The following is a 23,298-nucleotide window of genomic DNA, read 5'->3' as shown; positions in this document are numbered from 1 at the left end:
CATGTCGAGATAAATGTTACATTTTCCAAAAAGTTTATGGTACATATTGTTTTTTTGTTTTTACACTTATTGATAATTTATGCTTAGCCGTTCATGTATTTTACTATTAGCTGTAACAAGGCTAGTGGGAGTTATTGTGGTCGATTGTGTACTATCGGGGAACATTTATGTTTACACTGTTGAGATGTGTTGGACAAACATACATACAATTTTATGGTTTTACATGGTAGATAGCATACCTTTTGCACTACTTGTGAGTGAATTGCCTTTATTTTGGTACAGATACTAATTAGTTGAATTGCAATTAATTAGTGCCTTCAGAAAGTATTCATAGCCCTCGAATTACTCCACATTTTGTTATGTTAAAGCCTGAATTCAAAGTGGATGAAGTCTCTAAGAGCTTTCCACACCAGAATTGTGCAACATGTGCACATTATTTTCAGAATTCTCCAAGCTCTGTCAAATTGGTTGTTGATCATTGCTAGACAACCATTTTCAAGTCTGTAACTCTGTAACTCGGCCACTCAGGAGCCTTTACTGTCTTATTGGTGTCTTATTGCTGAGCAGCTCCAGTGTAGATTTGGCCCTGCTGAAAGGTGAATTAATCTCCCGGTGTCTGTTGGAAAGCAGCTTTTCCTCAACGGTTTTGCCTGTGCTTAGCACCGTTCTGTTTATTTATCTTGGAAAAACTCCCCAGTCCTTAACGATTACAAGCATACCCATAACATGATGCAGCTACCACTATGCTTTAAAATATGGAGAGTGGTACTCAGTAATGTGATGTACTGGATTTCTCGCAAACATAAAACGTTGTATTCAGCACAAAAAAAAGTATTACTTTAGTGCCTTGTTGCAAACAGGATGCATGTTTTGTAATATTTTTTATTCTGTACAGGCTTCCTTGTTTTCACCACTGGTGGAAAAAGTACTCAATTGTCATACTTAAGTGAAAGTAAAGGTACCTTAATATAAAATGTGAAAGTCACCCAGTAAAATATTACTTGAGTAAGAGTCTAACAGTATTTGGTTTTAAATATAATCAAGTATCAAAAGTAAAAGTATAAACCATTTCAAATTCCTTAAATGAAGCAAACCAGATGGCACAATTTATTTTTATTTTTACCTAAGTACTTTACACCACTGGTGTAGTAACTGTGGAGTAACTACAATACTGTTGCTCCATCCTCAGTTTTCTCCTATCACAGCCATTAAACTCTGTAACTTTTTAAAAGTCACCATTGGCCTCATGGTGAAATCCCTGAGCAGTTTCCTTCCTCTCCGGCAACTGAGTTAGGAAGGATGCCTGTATCTTTGTAGTGACTGGGTGTAGTGTATTGATACACCATGCAAAGTGTAAATAATAACGTCACCATGCTCAAAGGGATATTCAATGTCTGTTACCAATAAGTGCCCTTCTTTGCGAGGCATTGGAAAACCTCCCTGGTCTTTGTGGTTAAATCTGTATTTGAAATTCACTGCTCAACTGAGGGACCTTACAGATAATTGCATGTGTGGGGTACAGAGATGAAATAGTCCTTTAAAACTCACGTTAAACACTATCATTGCACACAGAGTCCATGCAACTTAATATGTGACTTGTTAAGCAAATCTTTATCCTGAACTGATTTAGGTTTTACATAACACAGGGGTTAAATACTTATTGACTCAAGATATTTTAGCTTTCCATTTTTAATTATTTTGTAAAAAAAAAAATATATATATATACATATATACATTATTCTACTTTGACATTATGGGGTATTGTGTGTAGCCCAGTGACCAAAAACAATCTCAAGGTAATCCATTTTAAATTCAGGCTGTAATGCAACAAAATGAAAAAATAAAGGGGTGTGAATACTTTCTGAAGGCTCTGTATATGTACTGTCAAGAGACTGAACAAAGGATATGAAAGTATGTGAATGTACATTTTTCTACCAAGCATTGTTATGAACCAGATAATTGACCCTTTTTTCTTTTGGAAAAAATATGTTTATTACATTCTATTAATAAGATAACTGATCCTGAAACCAGGCAACTTTATCTTGTCTCATAATTTCTCCTGTTCTACAGGAAAAATATTAAATGTTTTTTATTACTACAGGAAATTTGCTTTAAAACTGCAATATTTTCTCAGCCTCATGGTAAAATGTGTAAATAGCCTGAGATTAGCTATAAAACTGCAAATTCGTCTTTCTCCCCCATGGCAAAAAAACTAAAGGATCAATTACAAAAAAAAAAACATTGTCCAAGGAGGTTGCCCCCCCAGACAACAAATTGTTTGTGCGCGGCTTGCATGTAAGGCACACGTGATCTACCGGTGCACTGAACTTTTGTGTCGATCTGGTAAACAATTGGATCCTGACTAGCCTCCCAGTCCCTGTCGCGGAAAAACATCCCCACAGCATGATGCTGCTACCCCCATGCTTCACAGATAGGGACGGTGCCAGGTTTCCTCCAGACATGATGCTTGGCATTCAGGCCGAGGAGTTCAATCTTGGTTTCACCAGACCAGAGAATCTTGTTTCTCATGGTCCAAAAGTCTTTAGGTGCTCTTTTGGCAAACTCCAAGTGGGCTGTCATGTGCCTTTTACTGAGGAGTGTCTTCCATCTGGCCACTCTACCATAAAGACCTGATTGATGGAGTGCTGCAGAGATGGTTGTCCTTCTGGAAGGTTCTCCCATCTCCATAGAGAAACTCTGGAGCTCTGTCAGAGTGACCATCGGGTTCTTAGTCACCTCCTTGACCAAGGCCCTTCTCCCCCGATTTTTTCAGTTTGGCCGGGTGACCAGCTCTAGGAAGAGTCTTGTTGCAACCAAACTTCTCATGTATGAATGATGGAAGCCACTGTGTTCTTTTGGACCTTCAATGCTGCAGAATGCTACAGACAATTCCTTTGATCTCACGGCTTGGTTTTTGCTGACATGCATTGTCAACTGTTGGACCTTATATAGACAGGTGTGTGCCTTTATATAGACAAGTTGTAGAAACATCGCAAGGATGATCAATGGAATCAGGATGCACCTGAGCTCAATTTCGAGGCTCATAGCAAAGGGTCTGAATAAGGTATTTATGTTTTTTATTTTAAATACATTTGCAAAAATGTCAAAAAACCTGTTTTCGTTTTATCAATATGGGGTATTGTGTGTAGATTGATGAGGGAAAAGGTAATTTAATTAATTTTAGAATAACTTTGTAACGTAACAAAATGTGGAAAAGGTGAAGGGGTCTGAGTACTTTCCGAATGCACTGTACATTGCCCATCCCCCACTGAAATGGACTCCAACATGGCTAGTTGCTGTTCAGCATGTGGACTTGTTTTAGCAGAAGACGCACACGAGCAAGAAAGGGATGGCCTTACTGCTGCTGGAAATTACTTGCAAGTAGCAACATTGGATATGTGCACTGATTACTGGTGTTATTGGTATAGCTAGAATGTGTGGTTATTTCTATAATGTTAGTAACATTTTATAAAACACTATTGTAGCCTGTGTATATTAGCCTAAAGAAAAGGATTAGGATTAGGAAGTTTGTAAACATGCATATAAACACACTTTTATTCAAATACACACATACAAGAACACGCACATATCTTATGAGTTCATTTTCTTGGTTGTTGGTGCATTGGGGGAGGGGGGTTCTTGGGGGTGGGGAATGGAATAAAAAAAAACAGATATTTTCTTGTTTTTTTCTTAGGGGGGTGACTGTGGGAGGGGTCTTGGATGGTTGATGGACAGCTATGGGGAACTGTAGGAGGATCCTGGAGGGTTTGCATCCCCATTTTTTTTTTGTCCTTGTGGGAGATCTGTCGTCGTGCCCTTGAGCAGGGCATTGACCCTAGATGCTTCTGTGTATCGCACTGAATAGGAGTCTGTTGGATGACTGGTGTGGTGTAGTTGTTGCAAGCAAATTGTATGTTTTGGATATTCAATTAAAAAAAGACAAAAAAGAAAAGAAAAACATTTAAGAAAAGGATGAAGCGGGGACATAAGGCTCATTATGTGAACAAAACATTCAGATTGAAGTATATTATAGAACACTATGTGTCTGACATGTATAATATGAAATCCTCTCATTTCTTTTTGTCACAGAAAATGTACAACTTTATCACTGGAGAAACTTGAATCAGAGACGGTAATCTACCAAGAGACTCAAATTAGCGATTACATTACTTCCTGTAATTCGCGTGTGCGCAATGAAGATTCTTGCAGAAGTCAATGGAAAAGTGTCGTGTTCTAAGCTACAGGAAGAAGCCTAATTGCGTTTTGAGTCAAAGTTGGGTATCTTGTTTTTCTAATTTGCCAAGCTCGGGGATTCTTCTGTTGACCTCTTTCCATTCCATGTCCAGTCTCATAAGCGATATAAACAAAATAGTGAATAACTTAAGAACACGTTTCGTGTGTCTTTTACTGAAAACATGTGGTTATGGTAATGTTCGGTGTTAGGGTTGGTTAATGCTCCAACACATTCATGAACATTACCCTGCACATATTGTGTAGACCTGTAGATATATTTGACTTCAGGAATGATGTTGAACCCTTGCTCGGATAAAACCTTTATGGAATTAAACAATTGATCAGTCACTGTCACCCATACTCACCTATAGGTAAGCCTACTCTTGTCTGGCTGACTTTGAGAAAATGTAAACACAACACTATTTAGGATATCTAGTTTATTCAAATGGTATACTGACTCACTTTTTAAAGAAATCCTGAACATGCTGCAAAGCAATTGTGGTCTTACAGGGACCCTGTTTATAGCGTATGTGGCCTATCCAGGGCTTTAAAACAAATCTAGACATAACTACTAGACATTTACACACTTGTATTTATCTCAACTTTCATACTACACGAAGATAAATAGAGTACAATTTATAAACTAATCCAATCTGTTAGTTGGACTTAATGCACCTGTTACTGAAATTGTAACCCTGGCAGTCATTTTGATTGCAGATTGTGTGAATAAAAGTTAACATTTTTGGATATCCCCAGTCAGGCTGGATTCCAATAGGAATTAGACATCACTTTGCAAGCCAGAATAATGTGATTTGATGCTGGTTTTGCGGGTGACCAGCATATGCTGGTATGCTGGTGACCAGCTTATGTGTCCAAAACACAGCAAAGGCTGGTCACCAGCAAAAAAACAGAAAATGCTAGTCACCAGCAGACACAGCAAAGTCTGGTTACCAGCAAAAACACAGTGAAGACTGGTCACCCGCCAAAACACAACAAAATCTGGTAACCATTGAAAACACAATGAAGGCTGGTCACCAGCCTAAGCTGGTTTATGCTGTTTTTTTTTCAGCGGCCATATGTCAAGTAAAGTAAGGCAACAAGTATCTCTGGAGAAAGTCCTGAAATCTGTGCAAGTTTATAAAGACAGCATGTCTATTGTTTGTCTTGAAACACTAGCTGCCACATCTAAGACTAGTTGGCAAAGAGAAGGGCTGCTTGGCTCTATCATGATACTGCCCAGAAGAGAGACCCAGAGCTAGGAGTTGTAGAGAGAGGGGTAGAGAGGTGACTATCATGTTCCCTCCATGGAAGTAAGGTCATAGGGGTGTAATAGTAGAGGGCTTTTATGGTGATTGTTATTGTTAGATTCCCAGGATGCTGCCTCTCAGTTGGCTCATTCCATGATACCCCTGTTCTACTGAAAGGTTCTGGAACTAGGGTGGAACCTGCCTGTAGGCACAGATCTAGGATCAGCTTATTCTCCAACAATTCTAATGATGACCATGGGTGAACACAAAACGGACTTAGGTCAGCATATATGTGCTTCGTCAATCATCATCCTACTCCCATTTCCTACATCAAACAGGCACCGCTTTGAGTCGAACCAAAGTTCCGCCCATTTATATATTTCAGCCAATGCCTACCTCTCTTGGTCTGCTGCAGGACTGAGGGAGGGGGTGTGGCCACCTTCATGGCCAGCCCATAGGCACCTCTGAAGGAGTGGCTGTCGCGTACAATGAAACACCCAGGCTCTTTGTCCTTCAGGACTGAGATAGCTGAGAGGAGGAGAGGAGGAGAAGAGGAGTATAGAGTAAAGGAGTAAAGGAGGAGAGGAGGAAGATATTTTAACAATGGTGTCATGGAGGAGTTTGCAAATTGGAGCCTCTGCTAAAACTGGACAAAATCACTTTCAACATGCTGAAGAGCTTCATGGAAATTCAGCAGACAAAATACAGTTGGTAGACAAGACAAGTATTTCCTCATGTTTTTACCTTGGTCCCTGGAGATATCAGGCTTGTACCAGAATTTTGATGTGTCTTGCACAAATTTTACAGTCACCTGCTTGATGGCCAGGACATCTGGAAATACAGTATCACAAACAGACCAGAGGTTAGCCAATGCACAAAGACGTCAGGAATTCAAACACTAAGTTTAAAAGACATCCATATGTGGCAAATCCAAATTGACAGAGAACACTCACAGGGCAGTACCTAAAGGATACAGTACTGATTACCTTCTTTAAAGTATTGCACCAACCCAAGCCATTGGCTCATATAAGTGATTGGCTATTGACTGTGCTAGCTAGAGGGTTACCTGGCAGAGGTGAGGCAGTGCCCGGCATCTGTGCAGAGGCTGAGAGGTCAGGCAGGACATTGGGGAAGGGGATACTGAGGGAGCTCCCGCTGTGTGGGCTGGAGAACCCGCTGGGGGCTGGGGAGGCCGTGCCCAGGGAGTGCTCCCCGTCTGACGCCCTCCTCTTCTCGGGCAGCAGCGGAGGCAAGGCCCCCTGGGCCTGGAGCTGCTGGTGCTGCTGGGTCCGGATGGTGCCCTGCTGGTCCATGGAACCAGACATCAACATGCCCCTCTCCATGCCTCCGTTCCCCAGAAGAGGAGAGGCAGAGACTGGGCAGTCGGCGGTGCCGTAGCTCCCCAGGCCTGAGTCGTCCTGCTCATCAAAGCTGTGTGCGGGGCTGTGGGTGAGGGCATAGCGGGCCATGTGGCTCCGTTGGCTTCCCCGGGGGGAGCTGTGGGCGTTGGGGGCTGGGTGGGGGTGCATGGGAGGGGAGTGGTGTCCGTAGTCCAGGGACATGGAGTGGGGAGGGGGGTGCCTGGGGGTGGGGCAGGTGCTGAGGGAGGCGTGGCGGCTCAGGAGGGCTCTGTCCTCTGGCCAGGGCTGACCCATGGAGGGGCTGGAGAAACGAGGAAGAACACCAAAATTAGAAGATAATCAAAAACACAACTATAATCAAACTGTATGACCATAACGTATTTTCAGAACATGTAGCCTATAACCATAATTATACTGAACAAAAATATAAACACAACATGCCACAATTTCAATGATTTTACTGAGTTACAGTTCATATAAGGAAATCAATCAATTTAAATAAATAAATTAGGCCCTAATTTATGGATTTCACATGACTGGGCAGGGGAGGCCATAGGCCCACCCATTTGGTAGCCAGGCCCAGCCAATCAGAATGAGTTTTTCCCTACAAAAGGGCTTTATCACAGACAGAAGTACTCCTCAGTTTCATCAGCTGCCCTAGTGGCTGGTCTCAGAATATCCCGCAGGAGAAGAAGCCAAATGTGTAGGTCCTGGGCTGGCATGGTTACACATGGTCTGCAGTTGTGAGGCCGGTTGGATGTACTGCCAAATTCTCTAAAATGATGTTGGAGGTGGCTTATGGTAGAGAAATGAACATAAAATTATCTGGCAACAGCTCTGGTGGACGTTCCTGCGAACAGCATGCCAATTGCACACTCCCTCAAAACTTGAGACGTGGCATTGTGTTATGTGACAGAACTGCACATTTTAGAGTGGCCTTTTATTGTCCCCGGTACAAGAAGCACCTGTGTAATGATCATGCTGTTTAATCAGCTTCTTAATATGCCACACCTGTCAGATGGATCGATTATCTTGGCAAAAGGGAAATGCTGACTAACAGGGATGTAAACAAATTTGTGTCCAAAATTTTAGAGAAATATGCTTTTTGTGCATGTGGAAAATTTCTTGGATCTTTATTTCAGCTCATGAAAGATGGGACCAATGCTTTACATGTTGCATTTATATTTTTCTTCAGTATATATAAAAATCTGTGATTGGGTCCATAACCATCTACTACAGTAAATTGCAAGAAATTACCTTTGAATAAACATGAGCTAGGCTTCCAATAATTATGTGAAAGGCTTGTTTGTGATTGGCTATACCTGTCTGTCCGTTGGAGCGTCCCACTTGTGAAGGCAGAGCGAGAGGAGCCGAAGGACCTATGGCTGCTGGAGGAGGAGTCTGGTAGGCCCTCATCTATGGACTGGGGAAGGTGACCAATCATCTCTAAGTAACCGTGAGGCTCTGTGGGGGTGTGAGAGGGCATACATGACAAATGACACATATTGGATAAATACATTCAAGGACTAGGGCTAGAATGCACTAAACATATTTCACATACGCTGAATACAACCATGAAATTCTTACTTACAAGCCCTTAACCAACAATGCAGAAGAAAGAAGAAAATAGAAAAATAACAAATAGTCCGGGTAGCCATTTGATTAGCTCTTCTTAAGGAGTTTGCTATACCAGGCGGTGATGCAACCATTCAGGATGCTCTTGATTGTTCAGATGTAGACATTTTTGAGGATCTGAGGACTGAGGACCCATAACAAATCTGTTCAGTCTCCTGAGGGGGAATAGGCATGGTAGTGCCCTCTTCACAACTGTTTTGGTGTGTTTGGACCATGGTAGTTTGTTCGTGATGTGGACACCAAGGAACAGGAAGCTCTCAACCTGCTCCACTATAGCCCTGTCGATGAGAATGGAGGCGTGCTCGGCCCTCCTTTTTCTGTAGTCCACAATCATCTCCTTTGTCTTGATCACGTTGAGGGAGAGGTTGTTATTCTGGCACCACACGGCCAGGTCTCTGATCTCCATCTTATAGGATGTCTCATCATTGTCGATGATCAGGCCTACCACTGTTGTGTCGTCTGCAAACTTAATGATAGTGCTGGAGTCGTGTTTGGCCTTGCAGTGAACAGGGAGGGTGTGTGAACAGGGAGTACATTAGGGGTGAACAGGTAGTACAGTAGGGGACTGAGCACGCACCCCTGAGGGGCCCCCGTGTTGAGGATCAATGTGGAAGATGTGTTGTTACCTACCCTTACCACCTGGGGGCGGCCTGTCAGGAAGTCCAAGATCCAGTTGTAGAGGGAGGTGTGTAGTCCCAGGGTCCTTAGCTTAATGATGAGCTTTAAAGGCACTATGGTGTGAATGCTGAGCTGTAGTCAATGAATAGCATTCTCATGTAGTTGTTCCTTTTGTCCAGGTGGGAAAGGGCAGTGTGGAGTGCCATAGAGATTGCGTCATCTGTGGATCTGTTGGGGCGGTATGCAAATTGCGGTGGGTCTAGGGTTTCTGTGATAATGGTGTTGATGTAAGCCATGACCAGCCTTTCAAAGCACTTCATGGTTACAGAAGTAGAAGTCATTTAGCTCATCTGGTAGGCTTGTGTCACTGGGAAGCCCGTGGCTGTGCTTCCCTTTGTAGTCTGTAATAGTTTGCCAGTCCTGCCACATCCGACAAGCTTTGGAGCCAGTGTAGTAGGATTCAATCTTAGTCCTGTATTGACGCTTTGCCTGATGGTTCGTCGGAGGGCATAGCGGGATTTCTTATAAGCATCTGGGTTAGAGTCCTTCTCCTTGAAAGTGACAGCTCTAGCCTTTAGCTCAGTGCGGATGTTGCCTGTAATCCATGGCTTCTGGTTGGTGTATGTATGTACGGTCACTGTGGGGACAACGTCATTGATGCACTTATTGATGAAGCCAGTGACTGATGTGGTGTAGTCCTCAACATGTTCCAGTATGTGATAGCAAAACAGTCCTGTAGCTTAGCATCTGCTACACCTGACCACTTCCCTATTGAGCGAGTCACTGGTACTTCCTGCTTTAGTTTTTGCTTGTAAGCAGGAATCAGGAGGATAGAGTGATGGTCAGATTTGCCAAATGGAGGGCGAGGGAGAGCTTTGTACGTGTCTCTGTGTGTGGAGTAAAGGTGGCCTAGAGTTTTTTTCCTCTGGTTGCACATGTAACATAAGCATTTGGAGATTTTTAGGGCCGTCCTCTGACACTGCCTCATTTAACATTAGCATTTTCTTATTTGCTTGTTTCAGACCGTCTATTGACCAACACTCCAAAAGAAATACAGATTCAATTTCTCCAAAACATCTGGATATCACATGAACAAAAACTGGGCAAAAATGCCTAAACTCATTACCTTAATAATTTCAGTCAAATAAAAGCGCTCTCACCCCAGGTGCAGTATAATAGAATACATCCAATACCAAACAGAGCAGTCAGCAGTGGTGTTAGTTAAATAATTTTCCAGTCAGTCAGTCAGTAAGTCAGTCTGCTTCTAGCTCAACAGTACAGCAGCCATTCATCGATCTGTTCAGTACGGAGCAGATTACTCTCCCTGGCAGGCCTTACTGCTGCCTGGCAGGCAGTGGCACTGAGTCAACAAATCAGACTAATTCATTCAAGCAGAAATTAAAAGTCCCCAGACATAATTGAGTAAAGCTTTTATTTAATCAATCATAGCTCTGGAAACCCTGACAGGTGTCTAGCCATTGAAATTTGACTGGTAAACTCATTGGTACACTCGCAATGGCTTCCTGGTATTGTGATGCAGTAATTAACATGGTAATGTACAATGTTCATTCAAATGATGTTAACTGATGTGGCTAATGCAATGGAATGCATTTTTTGTAATGTCAGTTGAGTTGAATCAACAAATCACAGCACATATTGATGGCTACACTTCCTTCTTTAACTTCCTGCTTTTACTTTCTTCTTTGCTCTTATGGGTTCACCTGCAATGGCTGCCATTCCAGCCATTATGCCGTCATTGACTTCAATTGGAACACCCGTTCTATTCATTCTATTTCTACTTTCAGAGTTTGTACTGTTAGGTGACATAAACTGGGACATGCTTAACACCCCGGCCGTCCTACAATCTAAACTAGATGTCCTCAATCTCACACAAATTATCAAGGAACCTACCAGGTACAACCCTAAATCCGTAACCATGGGCACTCTCTTAGATATCATCCTGACCAACTTGCCCTCTAAATACACCTCTGCTGTCTTCAACCAGGATCTCAGCGATTTTTGCCTCATTGCCTGCGTCCGTAATGGCTACGCGGTCAAACGACCACCCCTCATCACTGTCAAACACTCCCTAAAACACTTAAACAAGCAGGCCTTTCTAATCGAATTGGGCCGGGTATCCTGTAAGGATATTGACCTCATCCCATCAGTAGAGGATACCTGGTTGCTCTATTAAAAGTGCTTTCCTCACCATAAAACTGACTATCCTACCGATCCTTGACTTTGGCAATATCATTCACAAAATAGCCTCCAACACTCTATTCAGCAAACTGGATGCAGTCTATCACAGTGCCATCCGTTTTGTCACCAAAGCCCCATATACCACCCACCACTGCGACCTGTTTGCTCTCGTTGGCTGGCCCTCACTACATATTTGTTGCCAAACCCACTGGCTCCAGGACATCTATAGGTCTTTGCTAGGTAAAGCCCCACCTTATCTCAGTTCACTGGTCACCATAGCAAAACCCACCCGTAGCACGCGCTCCAGCAGGTATTTAACTGGTCATCACCAAAGCCAACACTTCCTTTGGCCTACTTTCCTTCCAGTTCTCTGCTGCCAATGATTGGAACGAATTGCAAAAATCTCTGAAGCTGGAGTCATATCTCCCTCTCTAACTTTAAGCATTAGCTGTCAGAGCAGCTTACCCATCACTGAACCTGTACACAGCCAATCTGTAAATAGCACACCCAACTACTTCATCCCCCTATTGTTACTTACCTCTTGGTCTTTGCACCTCTTGCACATCATCATCTGCACATCTATCACTCCAGTGTTAATGCTAAATTGTAATTATTTCGCCTTACCTCCCTACTCTTCTATATTTGCACACACTGTACATAGATTTTTCTATTGTGTACATTTGTTTATGTGTAACTCTGTGTTGTTGTTTTTGTCGCACTGCTTTGCTTTATCTTTGCCAGGTCGCAGTTGTAAATGAGAATTTTTTCTCAACTGGCCTACCTGGTTAAATAAAGGTGAATTAAAAATGTAATACAAATGTGCCTGCCCCCAGAACCTGAAACCACATGTTTCCAGTCCACAGATTCCATACAGCTCAGTGACTGACTGATGTTTCCATGGGTTCCCAGTTACCTCTATGGGAATGTGGAGGACAAGGCAGACAACGAAACGAGAGAGAGGGGTACTGGTTTATTTTTGTCCCTCGACCCTTCTTTTGACACAGAGGTACTTTCACCGGGGAAAGAAAATAGTTTTTGAGCCCCCCGATTCCTCGACCCTGCATAACCATGGTTACATGGCATGTCTGAATGCGGTGATTCTATACACGGTGCGTGCTTGGGCAAAGTGGGCACAGTGGGGCCACAGATCAGTCTGGGGGTGCTGTCACTCCCACAACCCCTCTGACACAGATCACCATGACAACAGGCTGGTGGGGGTCAAATAGGGACAAAGAGATGAACATGAAGGTCACCTCTATGAGTCTCACTTTGTGTGTGTGAGTGTAACCTCTGATATCATCACTGTCATGCCTCACCAATGACCCACAGCCACAACAGGATGGCAAAACTCTGCCAACTACTCAACTGGATTTGGAACAAAAACCCTCTTTATGACTTGTTTCAGAGGGAGGGAACCACAGAAGGGACCTATGCCATGTCTGATTATGTCTCTATACTCTAAAATAATGGTTTAAGATGTATGCCAGTAGATGATAAACCAAGACATCCCAATCTCTGAGAACAACCACATTTATAACTGGGCGTGTTCCACCACTGAGAAAAATCTAAGACCACAACAAGGCTACGCACAAACAACATGTTTTACTGTTTTAGTCATTCAAGGCTTCGCCACTATGTGCTATAAAAAAACGGTTTCTTTTCAGTACTGAAACCACACAGAGGTTCTCCAAACCGACCATGGGAGGAGAGAGACTTGTATGGAACCCCCAGGGAAAGGAGGCAGTCCATGAGAAGGCTTTGTTTAGTGCACTGCCTCCAACCACCACAAAATCCCCAACTACAGGCAGGGATCATACATTCGTTATGGAAAAGTGACCAGCAATGGTGCAATACCACAGGAAAAACAAAGACAACCAGATATAAACACATAAACATAATGTACACCTAAAGGACTATGGTCGATTACATTCCGAGAGAAGTTCTCATGATAGTTAAAAGCAGTGATGAACAATGAACACACGTAAACCACTTACTTGAATTCAAACCCTCATCACTGGGATCTGTCTCCTAGAGCTATTTCTCTCACTCACTCTCTTTCTCTGACACTCACTTTCTGTCTTTAATAGAGTGAGATATGAAGTAAAGAGGGAGAGGAGGATGAGAGAGAATGAGTGGAATAGACTCCTTCACTTCTAATGTCTCCACTTCCCTACATAGACCACAAATCCATTGCTCCACTGTCCTATCGTGTGACTCCTCCAATCAAATGGCTTTGTCAAAGGTCAAGTGCCACATGATACATTCCCCTCACAATGGCCTGACATTTCAATATATCCATTCACTTTATGTAGAGACTAGTGGTATTTCTATGGATTGTTCTGTACTCTGAAAAAAAAAGTATATTTTGAGTACTGCTGTAATCAAATCAAATTGTATTAGTCACATGCGCCGAATACAACAGGTGTACACCTTACTGTGAAATGCTTAGTTACAGGCCCTTAACCAAAAATGCAGTTAAAGAAATAGAGTTAAGAAAATATTTACTAAATAAACTAAAGTAAATAAAAATAAAAGTAATACAATAAATACCAATAACGAGGCTATATACAGGGGGTACTGGTACCAAGTCAATGTGTGGGGGTACAGGCCAGTCGAGGTAATTTGTACATGGAGGTAGGGGTAAAGTGAGAATACGTGGACAACAAACAGCGAGCAGCAGCGGAGGGGGTGGGGGGGGTGGCCATTTGATGAATTGTTCAGCAGTCTTATGGCTTGGAGGTGGAAGCTGTTAAGGAGCCTTTTTGTCCTAGACTTGGAGCTCCGATACCGCTTGCCATGCAGTAGCAGAGAGAACAGTTTATGACTGGGGTCTTTGCCAATTTTTTGGGCCCTCTGACACCGTCTAGTATATAGGTCCTGGATGGCAGGAAGAGTGGCCCCAGTGATGTACTGGGCCGTACGCATTACCCTCTGTAGCGCCTACTTATGAAAGCAGCGGTTCAAGCCTTTAGTTCGGTGAAGATGTTGCTTGTAATCCATGGCTTCCGGTTGGCAAATGTATGTATAGTCAGCGTGGGGATGATGTCGTCGATGCACTTATTGATGAAGCCAGTGACTGAGGTGGTATACTCCCCAATGCCATTGCATGAACACCGGAACATATTCCAGTCTGTGCTAGCAAAACAGTCCTGTAGCGTATTGAGTGAGTCACTGGTCCTTCATACTTTAGTTTCTGCTTGTAAGCAGAAATTATGGTCAGAATTAAGGCAGAATTATGTGTGTGGAGTGAAGGTGGTCTAAAGGTGAGTTTTTTTTCCTCTGGTTACATATGTGAACTGCTGGTAGAAATGAGGTAAAACGGATTTAAGATGGCCTGCTTTAAAGTCCCCGGACCGCTAGGAGCGCCGCTTCTGGATGAGCATTTTCTTGTTTGTTTATGGCCTTATATAGATCGTTGAGTGTGGTCTTAGTGCCAGCATCGGTCTGGGGTGGTAAAAAGACAACTACAAATAATATAGATGATAACTCTCTTGGTAGATAGCATGGTTTACAGGTTATCATTAAGTACTCTACCTCAGGCGAGCAATACCTCGAGACTTCTTTAATATTGGACATCGCGCACCAGCTGTTATTGACAAATAGACACACACCGCCGCCCCTCCTCTTACCAGACCATTGAATTATGGAATATATTTCAACTTTTATCTCACTTCACTTGAATGAAGAATTAATTCATGAGAATGTTAGTGCTGCGATACACACAGCCATGACCTACCTTGCTCCATCCTGTAAGCTCCAAAGGATTGCATGCTGGGAGATGGAGATTGCCTCAGGTGAGGAAATTCCGGCATGTTTTTCACTGTGGAAAGATAGAAGAAGAGATTAGGTTTAGAATGCAGTCATTCAGCAATGATCACAAGCACGATCATATGCAATCGCACACACACCTTTGAAAAGAGGCCCAAGACAATGAAGGAGGCTCTTACCATAAGGTGTAGGGGGAGAGATGGGGAAGGCAGGAGTAGGAGGAGTCATGTCACTACCAGCCTCCACTCCGCTGTCCATCTCTGGACCTTGAGCTCTGTAGTCCACACTGTCACTCCTAATTAGCATGCCATGCTGAAACACACACACAGCAAAAACATGCGTGAACATCACAACATTTTACATAGCAAAAATGGTACACAGCAAAACACAGCACTTAATTGTGCACATCATGACAAGCAAGGCCATTTAAAATATTACATGACATTACATTTCATAACACTTTTCACAAAGTGAAAGGGAACACATTAAGTGTGTTCCCTCAGACCACTACTCAACTATCACATATTTACAATACAACATCTATGTGTACATGTGGGTAGAGTGCGTGTCTTATCATGTGTATGTGTGTCTGTGCCTGTGTGTGTGTCTCTTCACAGTCCCCGCTGTTCCATAAGGTGTATTTTTATCAGTTTTTAAAATCGGATTCTACTGCTTGCGTTCCATATAGCCATAGCTCTATGTAGTACTATATTCTGTATGGTCTGTTCTAAACTACAAGGTAATGACAGACATTGGGAGTCAGCGAGTCAGGGTTTCAGTATGTTCAGGTACCTGTGTGTGAGGTACGCAGGGTGAGTAGGTCCGTGTGCTCCTGTAGTCTTCCTGCACACCCCAACCTGAGCCACAGAACCCTGGGTGATCTGTGACATCACTGACCTGCCGACTCAGACTCTGCATGGCGTCCACTCTGACATCACCAATGGATGACGGGACGGCTGCTCAGACACACAAAGAAACAGAACGGAGGGTGAGAACTTGCCATTGATGCTGAACTACCCAGAGAGCACTACCACCTCAAGTCTATAGGAAATACATGCTTCTGAAGAATGTCAACCCTTTAAGCGATGTTAGTGACATGCAATGTGTGAAGCAATATCATACCAAAGACTTCTGGCTCTAACTTCTTGATTACACTCTCAAGTAGTTGTTATACCTCTCCAATACCTTCAACTGAAATAATATTGAGTATAGTTTAGTACTAGTGTCTGTGTCATTGTGAGTGGACAGCTGAGGTGGGGGGCAGACTTGTGACGGCCTGGGGTGACCCTCCGCTCAGCACCGGGGTGCTATTTTAAGGCCTCCCAGAAAGCCCTGTCATCCTATAGCCATGAGGAATGTTAATGTAGAGATGTACAGTTGTGGCCAAAAGTTTTGAGAATGACACAAATATTAATTTCCACAAAGTTTGCTGCTTAAGTGTCTTTAGATATTTTTGTCAGATGTTACTATGGAATACTGAAGTATATTTACAAGCATGTCATAAGTGTCAAAGGCTTTTATTGACAATTACATGAAGTTGATGCAAAGAGTCAATATTTGCAGTGTTGACCCTTCTTTTACAAGACATCTGCAATCCGCCCAGGCATGCTGTCAATTAACTTCTGGGCCACACCGATGGCAGCCCATTCTTGCATAATCAATGCTTGGAGTTTGTCAGAATTTGTGGGTTTTTGTTTGTCCACCCGCCTCTTGAGGATTGACCACAAGTTCTCAATGGGATTAAGGTCTGGGGAATTTCCTGGCCATGGACCCAAAATATCGATGTTTTGTTCCCCGAGCCACTTAGTTATCGCTTTTGCCTTATGGCAAGGTGCTCCATCATGCTGGAAAAGGCATTGTTCATCACCAAACTGTTCCTGAATGGTTGGGAGACGTTGCTCTCGGAGGATGTGTTGGTACCATTCTTTATTAATGGCTGTGTTCTTAGGCAAAATTGTGAGTGAGCCCACTCCCTTGGCTGAGAAGCAACTCCACACATGAATGGTCTCAGGATGCTTTACTGTTGGCATGACACAGGACTGATGGTAGCGCTCACCTTGTCATCTCCGGACACGCTTTTTTCCGGATGGCTCAAACAATCGGAAAGGGGATTCATCAGAGAAAATTACTTTCCCCAGTCCTCAACAGTCCAATCCCTGTACCCTTTGCAGAATATCAGTCTGTCCCTGATGTTTTTCCTGGAGAGAAGTGGCTTCTTTTCTGCCGTTCTTGAAACCAGGCCATCCTCCAAAAGTCGTCGCCTCACTGTGTGTGCAGATGCACTCATACCTGCCTGCTGCCATTCCTGAGCAAGCTCTGTACTGCTGGTTCCCCGATCCCACAGCTGAATCAACTTTAGGAGACAGTCCTGACGCTTGCTGGACTTTCTTGGGTGCCCTGAAGCCTTCTTCACAACAATTGAACCGCTCTCCTTGAAGTTCTTGATGATTCGATTAATGGTTGTTTTATTTGCAATCATACTGGCAGCAATATCCTTGCCTGTGAAGCCCTTTTTGTGCAAAGCAGTGATGACGGCACGTGTTTCCTTGCAGGTAACCATGGTTGACAGAGGAAGAACAACGATTCCAAGCAACCACCCTCCCTTTGAAGCTTCCAGTCTGTTATTCGAACTGAATCAGCATGACAGAGTGATCTCCAGCCTTGTCCTTGTCAACACTCACACCTGTGTTAACGAGAGAATCACTGACATGATGTCAGCTGGTCCTTTTTTGGCAGGGGTGAAATGCATTGCAAATGTTTTTGGGGGATTCAGTTCATTTGCATGGCAAAGAGAGACTTTGCAATTATTTGCAATTCATCTGATCACTCTTCATAACATTCTGGAGTATATGCAAATTGCCATCATACAAACTGAGGCAGCAGACTTTGTGAAAATGAATATTTGTGTCATTCTCAAAACTTTTGGCCACGACTGTACTAATGCACAGGATGATTACACACACACACACATGCACACGCACACACACACACACACACACACACACACACACATTCTCTGAGGGCACAGCCGGAGGAGGTGTGTGTGTTGGTGTGTGCTTGTGCGTGTAGGTTGTTGTGACTGTCATTGTGTGTTATTTTGGACTTCATTTGCATATTTTTCTTAGTCAGTATTTTTATTTTTTAAATGTGTGTCTGTTTTTCTAAACCAGTATATTTCAGTTTGGCTCGGCATGCCTGTACCTTTACATTTAGCACATGTTCTTATCCAGAGCGACTTACAATTTGTGCATGCATCTCAAGATAGCTAGGTGGGACAACCACATACCAGTCGTAGTAAGTAGATTTTCCATCAACAAAGTAGTTATCAGCAAAGTCAGTACTAGTAGGTTATTTAAGATACTATTTGAAGAGGTAGGGCTTCAGGCATTTTCAGAAGATGGGCAGAACCTCCACTGTCCTGACGTTAGGAGAAAGCTTGTTCCACCATTAGGGTGCCAGGACAGAGAAGATATTTAACTAGGCTGTGCAGCAGCTGAACCCCTGTAGGGGTGGGAGGGCCAAGAGTCCAGAAGTGGCAAAATGGAGTGCTCAGGTTGGGGTGTTGGGTTTGAGCATAGCCTAACGGTAGGAAGGGACAGTTTCCCTTGCAGCTCCGTAGGCAAGCACCAGGGTCTTGAAGTGGATGCGAGCTTCGACTGGAAGTTTGTCTCTGTTTGGTGGGATGTCTTCATTGCCCTTTGGCTTGTAAACACTGTCATTTTTGGGGTGTTGCTATCTTTTTCTGTTTTTGGGAGACGTCACTTTGTAGAGACATAACATACGTTCCAAGGATGATATCATGATTTGGGTTAGGGTTATGTTATCCACTCAGTAAATGTTGTTGAATTATTTCTCTATTTCCTTTCTTTCTGCATTGTTGGGAAGGGCCCGTAAGTAAAAAAGGGTTAGGGTTATGTTATCCACTCAGTAAATGTTGTTGTATTATTTCTCTATTTCCTTTCTTTCTGCATTGTTGGGAAGGGCCCGTAAGTAAAAAAGGTGATTTGCTGCTGCTACTCTTTATTTTACTCTTATTATTATTATTATCTATCCTGCTGCCTAGTCAGATTACCCTGCCTTCATGTACGTACAGTGCCTTGCAAAAGTATTCATCCCCCTTGGTCCTTTTTCCTACAATCTGTCATTTGAATGGATTTTTATTTGGATTTCGTGTAATGGACAAACACAAAATAGTCCAAATTGCTGTAGTTTCAAAAAATTCTATAAAACAGCAAAAAAAAAAAGTGGTGCATTTATATGTATTCATCCCCTTTGCTATGAAGCCCCTAAATAAGATCTGGTGCAACCAATTACCTTCAGAAGTCACATAATTAGTTAAATAAAGTCCACCTGTGTGCAATCTAAGTGTTACATGATCTGTCACATGATCTCAGTATATATACACCTGTTCTGAAAGGCCCCAGAGTCTGCAACACCACTAAGCAAGCGGCACCAGCAAGCAAGTGACACCATAAAGACCAAGAAGCTCTCCAAACAGGTCAGGTACAAAGTTGTGGAGAAGTACTGATCAGCGATGGGTTATAAAAAATATCTGAAACTTTGAACATCCCACGAAGCACCATTAAATCCATTATTAAAAAATGGAAAGAATATGGCACCACAACAAACCTGCCAAGAGAGGGCCGCCCACCAAAACTCACAGACCAGGCAAGGAGGGTATTAATCAGAGAGGATAAAAAGAGACCAAAGATAACCCTGAAGGTGCTGTAAAGCTCCACAGTGGAGATTGGAGTATCTGTCCATAGGACCACTTTAAGTCATATACTCCGCAGAGCTGGGCTTTACGGAAATGACCAGAAAAAAGCCATTGCTTAAAGAAAAAAAATAAGCAAACACATTTGGTGTTTGCCAAAAGGCATGTGGGAGACTCCCCAAACATATGGAAGAAGGTACTCTGGTCATAAGAAACTAAAAGTGAGCTTTTTGGCCGTCAAGGAAAATGCTATGTCTGGCACAAACACAACACCTCTTATCACCCTGAGAACACCATCCCCAAAGTGAAGCATGGCGGTGGCAGCATTGTTTTTCATCGGCAGGGACTGGGTAACTGGTCAGAATTTAAGGATTGATGGATGGTGCTAAATACAGGAAAATTCTTGAGGGAAACCTGTTTCAGTCTTCCAGAGATTTGAGACTGGGACGGAGGTTCACCTTCCAGCGGGAAAATGACCCTAAGCATACTGCTAAAGCAACACTCGAGTGGTTTAAGGGGAGACATTTAAATGTCTTGGAATGGTCTAGTCAAAGCACAGACCTCAATCCAATTGAGAATCTGTGGTATGACTTAAAGATTTCTGTACACGAGTGGAACCCATCCATCTTGAAGGAGCTGGAGCAGTTTTGCCTTGAAGAATGGGCAAAAATCCCAGTGGCTAGATGTGCCAAGCTTATTGAGTCATACCTCAAGACACTTGCAGCTGTAATTACTGCAGAAGGTGGCTCTACAAAGTATTGACTTTGGGGGGGGGGGGGGGGGGGGTGAATGGTTATGCACGCTCCAGTTATCTGTTTTTTTTAATATTGTTTCACGTTTTTCACAATAAAAAATATTTTGCATCTTCAAAGTGGTAGGCATGTTGTGTAAATCAAATGATACAAACCCTCAAAAAATATATTTTAATTCCAGGTTGTAAGGCAACAAAATAGGCAAAATGCCAAGGGGGGTGAAAACTTTTGCAAATAACTGTATCTACCTCAAATACCTCATACCTCTGCACATTGATCTGGAATGTATTGCTACATTCTTGTGTATTTAATTCCTCTTGTGTAACTGTTGTTCTTTTCTTATAATTTTTTTTTACCCAGCATCGTTGGTAAGGGCTTGTCAGCAAGCATTTCACGGTTAAGTCTAATCCCATTGTATTTGGAGCATGTGACAAATCCATTTTGATTTGATTTGAAGTACGACAGTAATTAGCCTATTTCAACAAAGAAAAGGAGTCAAATCACAACTCTATTCATGCATTTATAATTGGGCTTAAGTTGTACTGTGTCGTAGCTGTGTCGTAGAGTGAGTTTGCTTGTAATGTTCAGAAAGTTTTATGTGGAGTGTTTATGAGTGTGCCAGTGTTTGTGTATGTCTTCTATACAGCTGCTCTACACGTGTTATCTATAGCTACAGCAGGCATATCTGTCTGTCAAGATACAATTTGTGATTTTGCCCATAGATGTAAAACATTAGCATAACAGAGGTACCTTTCCAAGTCTTGTGTACTTATACAGTACAAATCTCAAATTTGGACCCATCTACTCATTCTAGGGTTTTTCTTTATTTTTGCTATTTTCTACATTGTAGAATAGTGAAGACATCAAAACTGTGAAATAACACATATGGAATAATGTAGTAACCAAAAAAGTAACAACAAATCCAAATATATTTTGTATTTAAAATTCTACAAAGAAGTCACCCTTTGCCTTGATGACGGCTTTGCACACTATTGGCATTCTTGGTATTTGGGGCTCCCGAGTGGCGCAGAGGTCTAAGGCACTGCATCTCAGTCCTAGAGGTGTCACTAAATACCAGGCTGTATCGCAACCAGCCGTGATTGGAAGTCCCATAGGGCGGGGCACAATTGGCCCAGCGTCGTCAGAGTTTGGCCAGTGTAGGCCGTCATTGTAAATAAGAATTTGTTCTTAACTGACTTGCCTAGTTAAATAAAAATAAAACATTTATCTCAACAAGCTTCATGAGGTAGTGTTCCTGGAATGCATTTCAATTAACAGCTGTGCCTTGTTAAAAGTTTGTGGAATTTCTTTCCTTCTTCATGTGTTTGCGCCAATCAGTTGTGTTGTGACAAGGTAGGGGTGGTATACAGAAGATAGCCCTATTTGGTAAAAGACCAAGTCCATATTATGGCAAGAACAGCTCAAATAAGCAAAGAGAAACCACAGTAAATCATTACTTTAAGACATGAAGGTCAGTCAATTTGGAAAATTTGAAGAACTTTGAACATTTCTTCAAGTGCAGTCACAAAAACGATCAAGCGTTATGATGAAACTGGCTCTCATGAGGACCGCCACAGGAATAGGACAATGACCCAACACACCTCCAGGCTGTGTAAGGGCTATTTGACCAAGAAGGAGAGTGATGGAGTGCTGCATCAGATGACCTGGCCTCCACAATCATCCAACCTCAACCCAATTGAGATGGTCTGGGATGAGTTGGACCGCAGAGTGAAGGAAAAGCAGCCAACAAGTGCTCAGCATATGTGGGAGTTCCTTCAAGACTATTGGAAAAGCATTCCAGGTGTAGTTGGTTGAGAGAATGCTAGGAGTGTGCAAAGCTGTCATCAAGGCAAAGCGTGGCTACTTTGAAGAATCTCAAATATAAAATATATTTGGATTTGTTTAACACTTTTTTAGTTACTACATTATTCTTTATGTGTTTATGTGTATACTCTAAACCAACTCAATATACAGATATAGGATCATCATTTCATCCAGTTTGCTACAGCAGGAAAATCCTAATTCAGCAACAGGAAATGTGAATTATTATGTGGATTATAATTAATTGACATTTCTGTAGGGGTTGATACATTTTTCATTAGGGCAAATCAAGTCTGAAATTTCAAAGCGGAAATCACAAAGTTTAGAATCCTTTTTAAAGCTCAAATACACTACGTTTGCATTTCCTGCTGTGCGGAACAATTCTCAGCAACAACAGTGATCAAAATAAGGTGCTACATCTGTATATTGCCTTTTTGTAAATAAGCCAAACACAGCATGTTTCTGTACTGTGCTGTGTGTCAGTCTGGATGTTCCACTGTATGTACCGGATATGCACAGACAGGTACAAGTCTCTGAAATCAGATGGAAAATGCGATGCCTCCGGGCAGGCACACTTGTTCCTCTCTTGGAAATTCCAGAGCCCTGCGCTAACCTCTTTATGTGCCCCCTGGCTGCTCCAGGTACATATCTTAATGTCATTCACACTCTACTGACAGCCAGGTAGAAACAAAATGGTGGACCACAGTTCCAGAGCCAATGAACTGCACTGCATGCTTGTACTTGAGTCATCAACATTCACAAGTTCAACAACTGAGAAAACATGGCCAAGTTTGGTGAAATGAAAACATACAAAATATTTGGGGTTTTAGTAAGTGCGTAAGATTAAATCTGTACATTTGAATAGTTATCTGCAAGATACTGTAGATATCACTAATAGAGGGAAACAAACAAAAGTGAGAAAATGAAATTAGCTGGTTTCAGATTACAGA

At 42.5% G+C, this 23,298-nt stretch overlaps 1 protein-coding gene across 7 annotated transcripts in view; it reads right to left on the bottom strand.

The window, feature by feature from the left end:
- The window catches only part of LOC110530428 (tensin-3), a 77,180-nt gene that overhangs the window by 12,074 nt on the left and 41,808 nt on the right, over positions 1–23,298 (bottom strand). For all 7 annotated transcript variants that reach the window (XM_036986060.2, XM_036986059.2, XM_090182447.1 and 4 more), the window contains 7 exons: positions 15,854–16,017; positions 15,241–15,373; positions 15,030–15,113; positions 8,164–8,305; positions 6,547–7,142; positions 6,225–6,311; positions 5,877–6,008 (listed from right to left, as the gene is read on the bottom strand). In XM_036986060.2, coding sequence (XP_036841955.2) covers positions 5,877–6,008; positions 6,225–6,311; positions 6,547–7,142; positions 8,164–8,305; positions 15,030–15,113; positions 15,241–15,373; positions 15,854–16,017 — 1,338 coding nt within the window. The remainder of the gene's footprint in view (positions 1–5,876; positions 6,009–6,224; positions 6,312–6,546; positions 7,143–8,163; positions 8,306–15,029; positions 15,114–15,240; positions 15,374–15,853; positions 16,018–23,298) is intronic.

Source organism: Oncorhynchus mykiss, chromosome 8, assembly GCF_057628025.1.
Source record: "Oncorhynchus mykiss isolate SJ-2025 chromosome 8, ASM5762802v1, whole genome shotgun sequence".
In the NCBI taxonomy this organism is placed as follows: Eukaryota; Metazoa; Chordata; class Actinopteri; order Salmoniformes; family Salmonidae; genus Oncorhynchus; species Oncorhynchus mykiss.
This window is presented reverse-complemented; position numbering and strand designations above follow the sequence as displayed.